Source organism: Dermacentor albipictus, chromosome 6 (genome assembly GCF_038994185.2).
Source record: "Dermacentor albipictus isolate Rhodes 1998 colony chromosome 6, USDA_Dalb.pri_finalv2, whole genome shotgun sequence".
Classification (NCBI taxonomy): Eukaryota; Metazoa; Arthropoda; class Arachnida; order Ixodida; family Ixodidae; genus Dermacentor; species Dermacentor albipictus.
The window spans coordinates 5,799,001-5,815,096 of NC_091826.1; the positions used below are offsets into that span (position 1 = coordinate 5,799,001).

Consider the following 16,096-nt stretch of genomic DNA (forward strand, 5'->3'; position numbering starts at 1 on the left):
GACACCAGGTTTCTGGTATGGTCTAGAGATAGACTAGAACGGGAGATATTGGAAGCCTTTTACATTGCTAAGGCCGAGTGCACGTGCATTAGTTGCCCTTCAGTGACGCTTACTGAAAAAGAGATAGCTTTTCTGAAGAGATAGGGAGGTCGTGATATCACGATGGGCCATTCTTGGTTGCATCTATTTAAAGTTCTGTTTCTTCAAGAAACATTTAGTTGGAAGTAGCGCCTTGTCTGTCGTACATGTTGTTCTTTCGTCCGCGTCTTCGTAGCGCTCATTTCATCAAGGATTATTCGAAATTATTATGGAGCATAAATTTTGTAATAGCTATTGAAATAGCAATGAATAGCGCAGAGTTACCTGTTAAATCAAATCAGGAAAGTCATATTGAATGAGTAATAATTAATTTAAAAGTAAAAACAAAAAGAAAGGAATTTAGCAGGGCATTCGTTTAGATTCCGTAAGGAATGTTCGGACAGGGAAGCATGCATCCCTGTGGCTGAATCCCAAAGTGGACGCTACGAATGAGAGAATTGCAGGTTCTGTCAAGTCCAGGCCAATTCTTCGAAAAGGTATTTCCAACCATTCATTTCTAACCGCAGTAAAGCGGTGACAAGATACAAGAAAGTGGTGTATCGTCTCTTCCTCATTACAAAAAGAACAGAGGGGGGAGGGAACCAAACCCGATCTGTGTAAATACAAATTCAGCGAGGGTATGCGGCAGCGTAATTCGGTGAGGCAGACCTCAAGCATCTTTGTGTCACAGGATTCGCTATGCCACGGAAATGCCAAGCGCTTATACTCTGGAGAAGCAGTCAAATGTGGGTTTGGTAAGGCTAATCTTATTAATCGCATCCGAAATCTTGCCGCCGTGATCTGTGCTGTCACTGGTAGAATTGGGAGAACAGGGCCGGATAGTGATGTATTTGCCAGTGAATCAGCAGTTTCATTAAAGAACAAACCTTTATGCCCTGGCACCCAAATCAAATGAACGCATTGCACATGGGCTGGAACTAGTAAGTGGAAGAGTTTTAGCATGGGCGACTCATTAGTAGCGGTAAGGCAAGAGCATTCTGAAAGGGAGTCAGTCAGAATGGCACCCGTTGTAATCATTGGGTCTAATTTACGTAAAGCTAGCATTACTGCTAACAACTCGGCCAGAAAAATAGGCACAAAATCAGGCAACCTTAAAGAAAAAGACCAGTCGAGTGCAGGACAAAATATTCCAATGCCAGCTTTTTCCTCGCACTGTGAGGCATCTGTTGCAATGGTAACGTTTGTTTCTAGGCTGCTTTGGTGGTCTTGCAAAATGGCGTTTAAGATGCCGTAAGGGAGTAGTTTCGCGCGGTTTGGGAAAATGTCATCGAACCTGATCTCTGGGTAATTTGAATGCGTATTATCATGAAGCACCTCGCGAATTTGCACACTTAGTGGTTCAAGTAATGTTTGCACAAATATAATCTGTGGTGTATGAAACCTGGGCTAATGAATAGGAAAAAATAATTCTCGATTAGAGAGGAAAATAATTTGAAGGCGGTTTAATGGGGATTCATATAGCCTTAGGAAAGTCTGAACTGTCAGAAGGTGAAATCGGCATATTATGGGTGGGATTCTTGCCTCCAGGTATAATACGGCATTCGAAACGTATTTTGGGAGGCCTAAGCACAGACGTAGCGCCTCTCGTTCCAACAAAACTAGTGGCCGAAGCTTGTATGCTGGAACACCTGAGAATAAAACGCATCCAAATTCTAACACCGGACGAACATACATCTTATATACCACCAAGAGGGATTTTCTTCGCATACCTGTTCTTCGGTTGCTCAACTTGTGCAAGATGCCCATTGAACGAGCTCCTTTTGTCGCAATATATTCAATATGCGGCCGCCAGTTTAGATTTCCGTTGTAAATAACTCCAAGGTATTTTAGTGACTCTACTTGTGGGATATCTTCGAGATGATAGTTAAGCGATATGTATACTGGGTCTTTAAAGGGAAAAGTAAGGATAGCACACTTATTAGCATTCAGGTTTAAGTGTAAGCTATCCAGCCAGCCTTCCAGTTCCCTTAGATACGACTGCAGTATTTCGTAAAGAGAGTATATGTCGCTAGCCATACCAAAAAAGGCAATGTCATCAGCATAAACAATACTGGTGAAAGCACCGATCCCTGAGGCACACATCTTGTTTGCTTATATTTACTAGAAGAGTAGCCGCTTCGAAAACAATAGAACTCCCTGTCTTTTAAAAATTCATGCACCCATGCTACAATATAGCCTGGAAAGCAATGACTCTGTAACCGATTCGTTAAAATTGTATGTTCAATGCTAAGGTAACTAAGGTAACTAAAGCCGCGTATTTTTTTTTCTGTCTGGCGGTGTTAATGCGACTTTCAAGGTCTACAGGCGCGTGCCATATTGAATAGCCAGATCGAAATCCAATTTGGCATGGATTCAACAATCGATTGTCGTCAATAAACTCTATTATATGTCCGAGAAGCACTCTTGAGTAAGTTTCCCTATGTTTGATGTCAACGCAATTGGTCTGATGTTGTCGATAGTATACCCTGCCCCTTTTTTTTAAGTAACGGAATAATTTTGGCGATCTTCCATTCTTGTGGAATCCATGTGTTACTAACAGAGTTGTTTAGCAACCTCAGAAGCTTACGTGGAGCTTCTTGAAAGAAAATCTTTAACATTGCATTTGTTATCCCGTCCGGGCCAGGCGCTGTATTGGCAACTGTAACATAACTTTTGCTACTTCCGAATAGGATATCTCCTTGTAGCCCGAGAATGCAGGAGAAAAAACAGAAGTTAGAAGGCGCGTTGTGAACCGACTCTCCAGTCCTTTAGCCAGTAGTTCTAAGGACTCCTGCATTTCCTGTGAGGTACAGGCGATTGAGTCTACATTAATGCTCATTGGGAGCTTGTTTCTAAAACGAAGGTAATTAAATAAAGCACGTTTGTTTTTGGATTTAGATAGATAATCAAAATGGTTTTTATCGTACTCATCTTTTGCATGTTTAATAGTACGTTTGAAGGTTGCCGAAATAAATTGATAATCTTTCCAATTTTGTGGGCTCTGATTATGTAGAAGTTTTTTCCAAGCAGCTTTCCTTCTTCTACAAACTCGTGTGCACTCGCTGTCCCACCAGGGACTAGATGAGGAACGCTTAGCTGCCTGAATTACAAATTCAGACTTTTGTCGGGACGTCTGTAATGCTGAACAAATATTCAAGCCAATTTCTTCGTCATTACTATTAGTTAGTGACGAAATGGTGGACCGCAAGCAGTCTTTAAATTTTTTGCAATTCACAAGTATTCTGCCTTGTTCAACTGATGTTAAAGGGCATGCGATTTCAAAGTATACCGGGAGATGATCACTGTTTGTACAGAAATCAATCGTTGTCCAAGATGTCACAGTGACCCTTGTGATAGAAAATGTCAAATCTAACACTGAGCGAGATTGTCCTCGGACAAATGTAGGTCCTCTGATATTAAGGCACGAAAGGTTTTTATCTGTGGTCCAGTTCCACATACGTGTCCCACCTGAATCTGTTTTGTAACCCCAAGACACGTGATGCGAGTTGAAGTCACCAGTAAGAATGACTTCATTTTTGCAGCTGGCAAGCGCACTATCCAATTGGTATGTACTGTGCACGCCAGTAGGGAAATAAGCATCTATGATTAAAAATGAACGGTAGCCTGGGATGCTAAGGTGCGCTGCCAAAATTTCACATTCCGGAGACATTAACTTGAAAGTTATTTTCGCCTTATGACATAATTTAGATGACAACAAAATCATTAAGCCACCTCCTTGTGAAAGGCGATCTAATCGAAAAGATCAAAAATCTTTGAAATTAAAATTTTTCTCAGGAGTAAGTCAGGTTTCTTGTAAGATTATGACGTCAGGATTGGGATGAGTTGTCAAGCAATATAAGTCTGTTGAAGCAGAACACAGGGAACGGCAGTTCCACTGTAGCACTTTTAAAGAAGCTATGGTGATGATCTAATTGATATAGTTACTTCAGCGACTACCATCGCAATGAACTTTCTGGATGCCAGAATGAGAAATTGGATTACCCTTTTTGTTTTTGGTATATGAACAAGAAGCAGTTACTGGAGACCCAGTTCGCTTTTGCAGCCTGGTATCATGACCTGTTTCCATGGCGACCTGCAAGTCTGACTGACGCGAAGAACATCGATCGGATCCAAGAAATGCTGGGTCTGATGTGGTACTCGGCACTAGGACTGAACTGGCTACCTGTTCTGCAGCACAAGCAATCGATTTGGGGATTGGTGTTGCAGCTGTTTGCAATTGCTGTGTCATCTGCGCAGCAAACACTTGGAAAGACTTGTGTCAATATGTTGCATAGCCTTTGTCATTGCTTTTTCTACGGCCGATTCAATGAGTTTCGACAAGTTGTCTTCCTGTCAAGTAGATTGGCTCGCAGTGACGCCAGCGTATCCAAAGGCTATTTCCTTGACGACTGAAATAGCTTCTCGCCGCGAACATCGTCGTCTGTCAATTACCTCGAGTACCTGTATTTCGTTAGCTCTAGCCGAGCAGTTTTCATAGTCAGCCGCATGGTTTCCTCCACATAGGCAGCAAGTTTCGGCTTCAGCTGTGCACTCATTGGGAGAATGATCGTCACTACAGGCGCGACAGCGTCCATTTGATTTGCCGCCTCCTGCACTATGGCCAAAACGCCAACAGTTCCGACACTGAAGTTAACGGGAAGCGAGAGGTTCCACTCTAAAAATAAGTGGCCACACTTTCAGTTCAGAAGGGCAGGACATGCCAGCAAACGTAGCAATAACTGATTCTGTGGCAACCTTTTCTCCGTTTACCAGTTGGTTACACCGGTATATAGCTATGACGCCTGCATCAGACAGTTTCTCCAGAGTCTCAGTTGGGCTCAATCGAGAGTCTACGCCCCGGACAATGCCTTTAGTGCATGCTAGATGAGGAGGAATAAACGCACTCACCGGGACAGATGCGAAGGAGGTCTGCGACACAGGTCGAATCTGATGACCTACAGACTATCCCACCTCTTCCAAATTGTCGGACATCGCTTATCATCTGGAAGTGACGTGTCATGGCCTGGAGCTCGGCCTGAACAGCTTGTGGGTTGTTCAGCCGGATGAATCCACCGCTCGAGGGCACCAGCGCGACAGGGATGCTGCTAACACCGCTGCGGAAGAAGGATTGCAAAGGCTAATCATCACATCACATCACATCACATCACTTTATTTTCCTTAAAGACCCCTTTCGCGGTGTTACATAAGGGGTGGGGTTTACAAGATGCAGGCGTTCACAGAAGTCGAAAATGTGGATGGACAGGTTATGGCAGCTACATGGTGGGGAAGGCCGTTCCAGTCAGTTGCTGGAACGAGGAAAGAGGAAAGGGAGGCTGACCAAGGGCTGGGCCCTTGCCTAGGAGAGTTTTTAGACATCAGCGTTGTTTCAATCACGGATAAGTCCTACAAAAATAAGATAAGTAAGATAACTAAATCAAATCCACCCAAAACTCAGCCAAACCACCAAGTAAGTTCCAGCTTGGGCACACCGGGGCGGAGATCGAACGCCGAGCTGCTCACGAGCTTCGTCCTGCTCGCTCGTGGGGCTCTCCACCAGGCCCCAAAACGGTGATGATGAGTATGTACAGGTGAGAATGTGAAGCGTATGAACAATTCTCACAATATATATATATATATATATATAATATACAGGCTCTTGCCATAAGCCAGTTCAATGTCAATAAAGGGAAGGGGCAGGCAGGAAGTAGGCCATTGGGAGTGTAGAATCGACAACGCTTCAAGTCGACTTCTTTCTTCCCGCAGAGACGTGACCGATGGCGTGACAAACCACCTGTACCGATTACGGAACGAAAGCTTCGGCCTAGACCTTGTCGCACTCAACCTGCAGCGCGCACGGGAACACGGCGTTCGACCCTACGTGGACTACTTCTACTTTTGCACGGGTGTCAATGTGACGTCGTTCGATACGCTCAAGCAGTACATGGACAACGATTCCGTCGAGAAGTACAAGGTGTTGTACAAGTAAGCGCACATTTGGTCTACTCGCGTGTCTCTAAGAACTTTGAAGGCATCCAGGAATGAAATATTGATTTCATTTCATATACTGATATGCGATTTAGAATGTTTTACAACTTTTGAAGCTGCGTTACCGCGACATTTGGCTGTCAGATAAAAAAAACAAATGGCATGAAACACACAACAACAAAGCCATGTTGAGCTTTCTCACACTGATGTCCTCACTGCAACCACAAAATGAGGCAGTAAGTATGGATGTTTTGTTTGCTGTGCATGCTGCATAATAGTATTTTTTGCCTTCCTCTGCTGTCACGAGCGTTGTCCGCACGCACACTATAAGCGTTCCTGCAGAGCTGTTGTGTGCGAGCTTTGGTAGCTGAGCGGTAAATGTCACGCTTGCGTTACGTGTCTCATATGTCCCTGGCTGCTGACGCCAACGGCTTCTTGTCCGTCTCGTGCACCATCGAGGTTGACATGTCTGCGACGCAACTACCCGCCTTGGTTGCTCAGTGGCTATGGTGTTGGGCTGCTGAGCACGAGGTCGCGGGATCGAATCACGGCCACGGCGGCCGCATTTCGATGGGGGCGAAATGCGAAAACACCCGTGTGCTTAGATTTAGGTGCACGTTAAAGAACCCCAGGTGGTCAAAATTTCCGGAGTCCTCCACTACGGCGTGCCTCACAATCAGAAAGTGGTTTTGGCACGTAAAACCCCAAATATTATTATTATTTTGTCTGCGACGCAATGCCAGCGTTGTGAGGTGCCTGGTAGTATATAGCATCCCCGATAAGAAAGTAGCGGGCGCGGCGTTTTCAAGAAAGAAAACGCAAGCAAGGCAGATGACGATTATTGTGGTGTGACAGAGATGCACCCGAAGGGGTGTAACTTTGCCTAAGACGTTTGCACCCTTTGAGGTGTAAACGTCTTATGACCAGGTCATAACTTTGATGAACTTGAACTCTACATCACAGTCAAATTTCCGTTCTGAACAAGAAAGCTAACACAAAAAATCATACCTTATCCATAAGTTCAAGACATTGCACCTAATAGGCATAAACGTTTCAAAGGCAGCTTTATCATCTATTCGCTATGCTAGATTTCAAGCTATCGGCAACAACACTTAGTTTGGTTGCTTGGTGGTATTTTCCATCTCCCGCCTTCCCCGTGTTTTCTCTAGCATCCGTATAGTAATACGTAGTTTATGGTCATGAGTTTTCCCTATTTACTCGTTTGGCTAACTTCGAGCGGCGAGCTTCGTGTATGTGCGGCTGCATATGTTGTGGTATGGGCTGGAACGTGATCCTGGGTAGTGCGTTCCATGGTGGTGAATACAGCGGTGGAAACGGGAGGTGGGGCACCTCTCTGGTATCCTTGATGTTCGTGCAGTTTGCGCCCTTGTGGGGAAGTTTCGAGCCTTTGAATTTGCGCTTTTCTGCAAATTGTAATCCGTTCGTCAAGCTTGTGGAAAAGCCCAGTGGAGGCCACAAGGTCGTTTGCGGCAAATTGAGGCACTCCTAAAGCAAAACTGATATATTTGCGGAGCGCCGTTTCTAATTTCGAGTGCTGGGCTTTGGTGAGTGATTGATATGCAAATTTGTAGAACACACGGGAGTACACAAGCGCCTCAATAATCCTTTGAAGTTCTTGCTCCTTTAGTCATCTGTGTTATGTGTTACTTTATACAGCATGTGGTAAACCCGACCTAGTTGTCGGATTATTTTTTGTTTCAACCATACTTTGGCTCTACGGTCATCCTGAAGGACAAAGCCCAATATTTTGACGTTAGATCGGCTTGGTATTTGGGTGTGTTCGATATGGAGACTGATGCTTTGGCGCTGCTCTTCCGCTCGGTGGCCTATTTGATTAGCTACTACTATGAACTCGGATTTTCTTGGAGAACACTTAAGCCCAATATCGTTCATGTATTCGCGATTGGTATCTAGCCTGACTGGATCGTGTGCTCCTGTTCTTCTAGAAACCCCTTGCAACACCATATAGTAATATCGTCTGCCTAAATAGTGTGTTCGAGTAGTGCGATGGGAGAGAGCCGAACCGGCAGATCGAGCAAAGCGATATTAAAGAGAGTGGATGATAGGATTTAGCCTTCAGAGACTCCAATACTAAGTGGGCACGACTCTTAAAGCTCTCCACTGATTTTTATAGAGCAACCGGTAAGGAAATCTTCAATATACTTGTAGAGGCGGGCGTCGGTTTGTAGGTTCAAGAGGTTCTTGAGTATAGCGGAGTGCATAACCGGGTCGAACACCTTTTTTATATCTACACCTGCGATTACTCCGCTTTGCACGTGACTGTGATTTTGATACACATCTTGAGATACGAAGCATAGTATCCTGAGTGCTAACGTGATCTAAAGCCTGTCATTGCGTTAGGGAAGGTACTATTGTTTTGTAAGTGCCAGTTGAAATGGTTAAAGCCCGTGCGTTCCATCCGTTTGCTTACAAACGACGTTAAAGATATAGGACGTAGGTTCGTGATACAGTAGGCCGGTTTGCCGGGTTTCAGGATTGGTATTATTATTGCCGTTTTCCACTCCTCTGGAAGGATTCCGGATTCCCAAATATTGTTGATGTATTCTAAACGTTCCTCTAACTGAGAAGAGGGTAAGTTACGAAGGGTACTATAAGTATTCCCATCTTTGCCAGGCTTCGTGTTTCGTTTCAGCGAAGAGACAGCCGTACGTATTTAGCTCAGCTAAAGTAAACGGGCGTTTATGCCGGTTGTACTCTTTTCGACCGACTCAGTTGGGTAATCCGGAAGTTGTCCTGCATTTTGGTCCAATGGATAGAACGCCTGACGAATTTCATCAGCTGTTTCTTCGCGTGTCTGGCCAGAGCTCCTTATCTTGTCCATGGTGTGCCGTGGTTTTCCTTGGCCGAAAAGTGATCTCAAGATATCCCAGACTTTCGCAGTATGTAAATTGCCGTTTAGCTTGTCACATGTTTCTAATCAGTTTTCGGTGCAAAGTTTTTGCGTGTGTTCTCGTGCTTCTAAAGTTATTTGCTCAATAAGCTTGCGAAGGCCATGATTTTGTTTATGTCGCTTCTAATTTTGCACTAGCCTGTGTCTTTTACCTATAGGGTAAGCAGATTTTTCAGCAATGCGCGCAATCTTTTCGGTGTATTCCTTCCTCGTCTCGCTAATATTCTTCACCCATGACTGTAGGTCCGTCTGTTCGTCGGCCTTGTCTAGGCCTAATCAAAATCGGGACCAGTCGGTAAGCTGTGTATGGGAAGCTGCGTCAGCAAGGCGAGTCTTAGGGCGAGGAATGCTTAAAGTAACTTCAATGATGTGATGGTCACTTCCAAGATTTTCATGAAGATTCACTTTTGTTACATTGCCAATAACGCGGTGCCAGCTTAAGTCACGGTTAAAGTCACGTTCGACACTGTTTCCTTGGCGCGTAATGCCAGTTTTATCATTTAGGAACGTATACTTGTTATCTTGCATTTTTCATTCGAGGCGTTGCCTTGCTTTCGTTGTGCGCTGGTAGCCCCATGATATGTTATGTGTATTGAAATGGAGATGCCCAGCTATGCCCAGCTAAATGTCCAGCTATAGTGATGTCTTTGTCCTTATGTAGCTCTGTGCACGTGTCCAACCATTTCAGGGAAGGACAGTCAAGCCTTGGGACACAGTATACGTTGATGATTAGGACGTCATGGCTGCCGAAGTGGCATTGTGCACTAACGTGCTCCTGAGTCGAATTGTTTATGGAATCGATCTGTATAGCTAGAATATGTTTGGCCACGTGTGTTACAGGGGTAATTGGAATGCTAACACCCTGTGTAACTCTTTTGTCTCGTTTAGTAATACCGCCTTGGATCAAGTGTTCATACCCCGGTAATGATATAAATCCACAAGCTTCTTGAATTAAAAAGATATATATTTTTTTGCGTTTCTCGGTGGATGAATCATTGTAAGAGAGCCTTCTTTCGAAGGCTCCGGTGATTACACTGCCATATTACTAGAGGTTGATTAGGACTTGCCATATTACAGATTTGCAGAGCCGGAGGCGTCATCAACCTTGGATAGCGTGGATGTCTGTGCACGAACGAATATTTGCGCTTTGGCTACTAGCTGTTGAACCACCACATTAGTGCGTGCGATTTCTTGTTTTAGATATTGCATTTCAGCCTGTATCGTGCGAATCACCGCAACCTCATTCGCGATCGTGAATGAGGTTGCGGAGGTTGCGGCTGTTTACTTTAGCCCTTAGAACATCGACTGCTCGTTCAAGATGCTGCATGCTTGTTTGGTCTGGCATGTATGATGGTGTTGTAGATGGTGTTATAGGGCACTGAAGAGCTTGAGAGTACGAGTAATGAAGAACTGGAGTCCGTAAAATAGAACGGGTAGACTCTGAGGTGTTAGGTGATGGTTGTGAGGAATTAGTCGGTAGGTTTGGATGGATTGGCTCATGGACATCAGAGGCTAGCTGGCTCTTGTCATTTCTGGGATGTTTTGGCTTCGGAGTGGTGGATTGCTTTGCGGCGTCAGACGGCGGGCTTCCGTTTGGAGATCGTTTTCTGATGCTTTGGCTGGTGCTGCGACCGCGGCTGAGACTGCGGCTGCGACTCTTCTGGCGAAGCACGGTGAACCGGTTGCAAGTGGCAATGGACACAGAGCTTCATACAATGCCAATAGAGGTGTCTGGCGTCTTGCTTTTTATGGTGACTCTTGTGTCCTGTTGATGGGCATGGTGTGTCCCTTGTGACAACTCAGTGAAATAGGACGTATACTGGAAGGGCATGGTGTTGCGTAATCGTCGGCGACGGTGCTTGGATGCTCGCGAATGCGCCGCACTGCCCGCTTCTTGTTGAGCAGTCTTTCGAGGTTGGCGAATGTTCACCTGCGCAGTTAGGGCAGTAGGGGAAGCACTCATGGGGAGGAGGGAAGGGCGGTATGTTTTGCGCACGGGAAAACATTCTAGTGCAATGGTAACGCATGCAATACGTCCAACGATTTGGGCATACGTCAGTGCCGTGACCGAGCATGAAGCAGTGCAAGCACACCGAACTTCTTTGTCAAAATTGGTAGAGGCGCTGGACAACACGATTAATAAGCGCAAATCTGGGTAAACGTGGGCCTTCCACCGTCAACATCACGCTACTGGTCGAGCCTATTTGGCGAATTGTCAGGAGTTTCGCTTGTTCTACTTCCACAATACTCGGCAGCTATCAGCAGACACGTAGGTGTTTGTCTCGTAAGCTGCATCGCTGATAGTGCTGCTCTTTAGTTGCGCGAGCTTGTCGGCAGCATATCGACGATAGGTGTCAACGGCCACGAGGTTTTGCGTGATCCGGATTTTGAAGTACGTGTCGCTGCGTTCCATTATGTCGAGTATCGTGGCCGAGCGGATAGCGTTGCCGAGGGTACCGACGTCGATTGCGACAAGTTTCAAGCATGCCGTGCAGCGTGGTGGCTTGTTGCTGGCGCGGCGTTGTCCCAACGGTGCGCCAGTGGCCGAGTGTCGCAGCGGACGCCGCTGCTTGCTCGCCTTGCATGCTTCGCAAGCCCGTGAACGCGCGTGGCGCCGATTTGGCGTCCAGCCAAGCACTAGGCTTAGTGGCCGGCGGGCGGCCAAGTTCCTCCATTAACTGCGCAGAAACGATGAAAAGCTCATCTCACAGGATGGTGGGTACCTTAAGACGTCTTCTTAACACAAGTTTGGAGTTCTATCGGGGAATGTTCCGTTGATAGGATGAAAACTTCTAGGAGCAGATGTGGATCCGTGCTGACTCGGCGACCGCCCTGTTCCGTGCTCCAAGTCGGGGATAGAGCGTCTCCGAGCGTTCTGAATGCGACGCTCTGAGGCGAATGTGTTTCGAGCGCTCAATTTAGTTCAGCTGAATAAAGCGGTCGGGAGCGCTCAAACACGACCACCCGAGTGCACCTTTAATTCAGCTCCCAGAGAGGTCTGAATCAGAGTTTGCCTTCCTATCCAGATATTTCGGGAAATGCGAAAACACTGGAATAAAGGAGGTCGCCCATATGGCTCTGGTTCTGGAGTGGTTATGCGCGTAGTTGTCTTTTTACTTTTAACAAAGTATGCACGTACGTTCGTGGTCATAAGGCCGGTAAATAATTTCTGACATGAAATTCAAGTGACCATGCAACTAATCCGTTTGCTACCGCAATCTCCGTTGGTGGCGGATGAAGAAGGATCAAGGAGGTTCATTTCCTTTTACACCTCCTTGGGAAGGACATGCGGGGGTCACGGCAACAGCACAGGTTCACGAGCTATAGATTTCGCTGCGCGCCGAAGGAATAAAGCAGACAACATTTTGAGAATAACGGTATTTCGAGAAGACCTAGCCATGAAGGCGGCGACACATCCTACATTGAAACGCGAGCCTACTTTCTGGAGATACCCATAGAGAGCACAGGATTGGCGACTGACCAGATTGTCACGCGCTCAAGGAGAGGGACTAGCGAAAAAGGACACTCCACGAGACTGCCCTTTACTAAGTGAATTGAGCAAGAGGCGCATCGATGAAAGTTTTAAAGGCAGTTATACCTTGTGATGCCATGTAACCATGGGAAATTCGGAGTTCCTTTTCACTTGAGCGTTAAATGACGGGCACATGTATTGTTGCTATTCTGAAAGCATATAAACGTGAGCCGTCAGAACGCATTAGTATCACTGCGACTTATAACGCATCCGGGTCTCTTCAACTCATTCTGCCTCGGACGCTAGAGCTTTAAACCAAGTCGGTACTTCGAAACCCCCGCTTCACGTATTTTTTTTTCATTTATAGGCAGTGCATATTAACATTCATTTTAGCAGCGGCCATGCGTACTTCATAATTGACTCTGCAGTCTACTCTGCTCAAGCTGCTCCAACTTACCTTGTTTGAATAGCCAATATCTACGGCTCCCGTCCATTTGCGTGGTTGGCGGTCGGAACAAGGACGCCGACGCAAGTGGTGCTCGCGTTGTGAGGCACGTTTGCCCCACGCCAGCTGTCGTGGGTCGGTGAGGCACACGTGCCGTTCACCTGTATACTACCGCTAGCGGCAGTTGTGCTGGTTCACGGCTCTGTTCGCTGCGATAATTATGCAGTGAAACAATGGAAACTACCTAAATGTCCTCACTGCAAAATATAAAGGCTTTCAAGCGCCTCATTCCTTTAATAAAGTAAATAGCTTTCTTGAAGCCTTGGGCTGTTCGTTCGCACTGGCTATCATTGTTGATGGTTTCTGCACATTTTTTTTGCACTATCCCCTTTTCAGAAGCGTGCGGGACATCGACCTCTTCACAGCCGGCATATCAGAGTTCTCCGTGCCGGGCGGTGTAGTGGGGCCTACGCTCTCCTGCATACTGGGCCACATGTTCCAGCGGCTTAAGTACGGTGACCGCTTTTACTACGAGCACGGATCACAGGCCGGATCGCTTACGTCAGGTGAGCAGCTGAATGGAGACGCCATTTCAAGAGAACAAAGAGTGTCGTTGCAGCATGGTTGCCATGCATTGACACGTAGCCGCAGAGAATGAGCTCTCAAAGGTGCAGAGGCACGACTGTGTGGATGAACGCAGCATGCCGCGTAGCCAGAAGCAACCATCGCTGCGCTTTCTCGTGCTGGTATTTGGCTAAAGTCGCACACTAAGCACGCCGGCGTTCGTTGAAACAGTTCTGAGCTCGCTAAAACGTTTTAAATAATGACCGCAGCAAAATCACCAAAGATACTGCAGAAACATTTTGAGGCCTACGAGTTTAAACTTTCGTGCTATAGCGATGACACAACTGCAACAAATAATCTATGCTACTACTACTAGTTCTACTAGCACTACTACGAGTAATAATAATAATAATAATAATAATAATAATAATAATAATAACCAATCAGTGACATTTTAGTATTGTGCCAAGGAACAGCTATGCAGCCATCATACTGGTGTACTCAAAAAATAATAAGCGAGACAAAATGCACAAAGAACACAATTGTGGTAGACAAAATAATGCGAGGTGGAGAAACAAACAGCGAAATAGAAAACGACGAAGCGGGCGTAAAGGGAAGTTACTATTATGCAACATGATTGTCTACGCTGATACAAACCACAGGAAATGAACTCTGAAATAAGTCAATACAGGCAGGATACTTAATACGTTTTCTCTGGGATCGAGCCATAGGACAGTCTTCAATGCAACGGGGCCGGGCAGAAAATGCGATGTTTTGCATGGTATACTTTTGAAGCATGGAAAATTGGGTTTGATAGAGAAGCTTTGGACGATACATAATGCCATTTACCACCTTATAGAGGAACAATAGGTCCGAATAATTACATCTTGATTGTAAAAGTGCGAGTTGAGATATATTTGAGAGGCCTGGAGTATGGTCACCAGAACGGCAAAAGCGGTGCTTGAAAATAGATATCAGTTTATTTTGCACGCGTTTAATGGGATCAAAATTCGATTAGCACGTTCAGCCACAAACTAGTTCACTAGTGCAAGGCACACAGTAGAATACGATTTCATAAAGGCAGCAGGGAAGCCACAAGATATGCGGCAAACATTACCCACAGAGCGCGAAGGGCACATCGTTGCGCGTGTTTAGCGTGTGAGGAGAAGCTTAGCGTTTTATCGAAGCTTACACCAACAACTTTCACCCGCCCTGGTTGCCTAGTGACTACGTTGTTGGGTTGCTGAGCATGGGAGGTCGCGGGATCGAATCCCGGCCGCGGTGGCCACATTTCGAAATGCGAAAACAGCCGTGTACTTAGATTTAGCTGCACGTTAAAGAACCCCTGGTGGTTCAAATTTTAGGAGTCCCCCACTATGTCGTGCCTCAAAATCAGATCGGGGTTTTGGCACGTAAAACCCCATAATTTAATTTTCCTAACAATTCATTATTCCATCGACCCACGGCAGCGGAGCGTCGCGAAGCGTGCACGGCAATTGCGCACGGTGTGTTTTCCGCGTACAACTCAACACCTTGGTTTTGGAAGCATTCGAGAGCAGTTTATTGTTTCTGCACCAGAGAGGAAAGATGTCTTTCTGTAGGTCAGTGCTGTTTTGAACACTGTTGACAGTCTTAAATAGCTTTAAGTCGTCAGCATATAGAACGAATTAGGAGTGTCGAATTGCTAATGAAATGTCATTTATGAAAAGTAGAAAGAGAATAGAGCCACGAACCTATCCTTGAGGAACTCCGCTAGTGACCTCATATATAGGTAATAGAAATCTGCCCATTAATGCCAACGAAACGTGATCGAATGGTTAGATAATTGGATACCAGGGCAGTAAGGGAAGAAGGCATGTCCGTTTTCGTGAGTTTCGGAACCAGAAAACCATGGCAAACTATGTCAAATACTCAGGTCGAAGCGAATAGCGTCTGATTGGCCCCTACTATGTACCACACTGGAAGCATGGTCATAAATGTGACCAAGCTCGTTATTGTATAGAGCGTCCCGATATAAAGGGATGCTGTTCATGAATGCAAATGTTCTTATCACTGACAGAAATCAGGGATGCAAATACAGATTAAAACATTTTGGATGCAGCGCAGAGGATGGATATAATCCAGCGTTTCAGAATAGTGGCTTATATCTATCCTCTGCGATGCGTCCAAAGTGTTTTCATCTGTAAACCGGCAGTTATTGTAACTGCACTTCTAGCACCCAATTTGTGTACGGGAACTACCCGTGGTCCCTTCCAAGTGCTACGAAACGTACTAGACTATAGGAAACTGATGAAGATTCTGGTGAGAACTAGTATGCTTCCGTAAGTCTTAAGCAGTGCGTAAATGATACTGTAAGCGCCACAAGAAAGGGAATGTTTGAGGCGCTTCATAGACTTGAAAACAAGGTATTCATTGACTGATAGCCTGAACACTGTACCAGACTGAGAAGGCACGTTACTTAAGGTAGAAGTATCTTTTACACCAAATACAGTACAAAAATGTTCTGCAATGACATGAGCAGTGTTCGAGACAACATCGCCATTTTCATCAACAAGGCGTCATCTTCGGCATTCTTTTCATTCTTTAGCAGCGTGACAGCGCACGTAGCTCCAAGAATATT

The 16,096-nt window shown here is 45.6% G+C and overlaps 1 protein-coding gene across 2 annotated transcripts in view; it reads left to right on the plus strand.

The window, feature by feature from the left end:
- The window catches only part of LOC135921791 (chorion peroxidase-like), a 118,872-nt gene that overhangs the window by 92,804 nt on the left and 9,972 nt on the right, over positions 1-16,096 (plus strand). For both annotated transcript variants that reach the window (XM_065456103.2, XM_070539823.1), the window contains exons 12-13: positions 5,842-6,060; positions 13,309-13,478. In XM_065456103.2, coding sequence (XP_065312175.2) covers positions 5,842-6,060; positions 13,309-13,478 — 389 coding nt within the window. The remainder of the gene's footprint in view (positions 1-5,841; positions 6,061-13,308; positions 13,479-16,096) is intronic.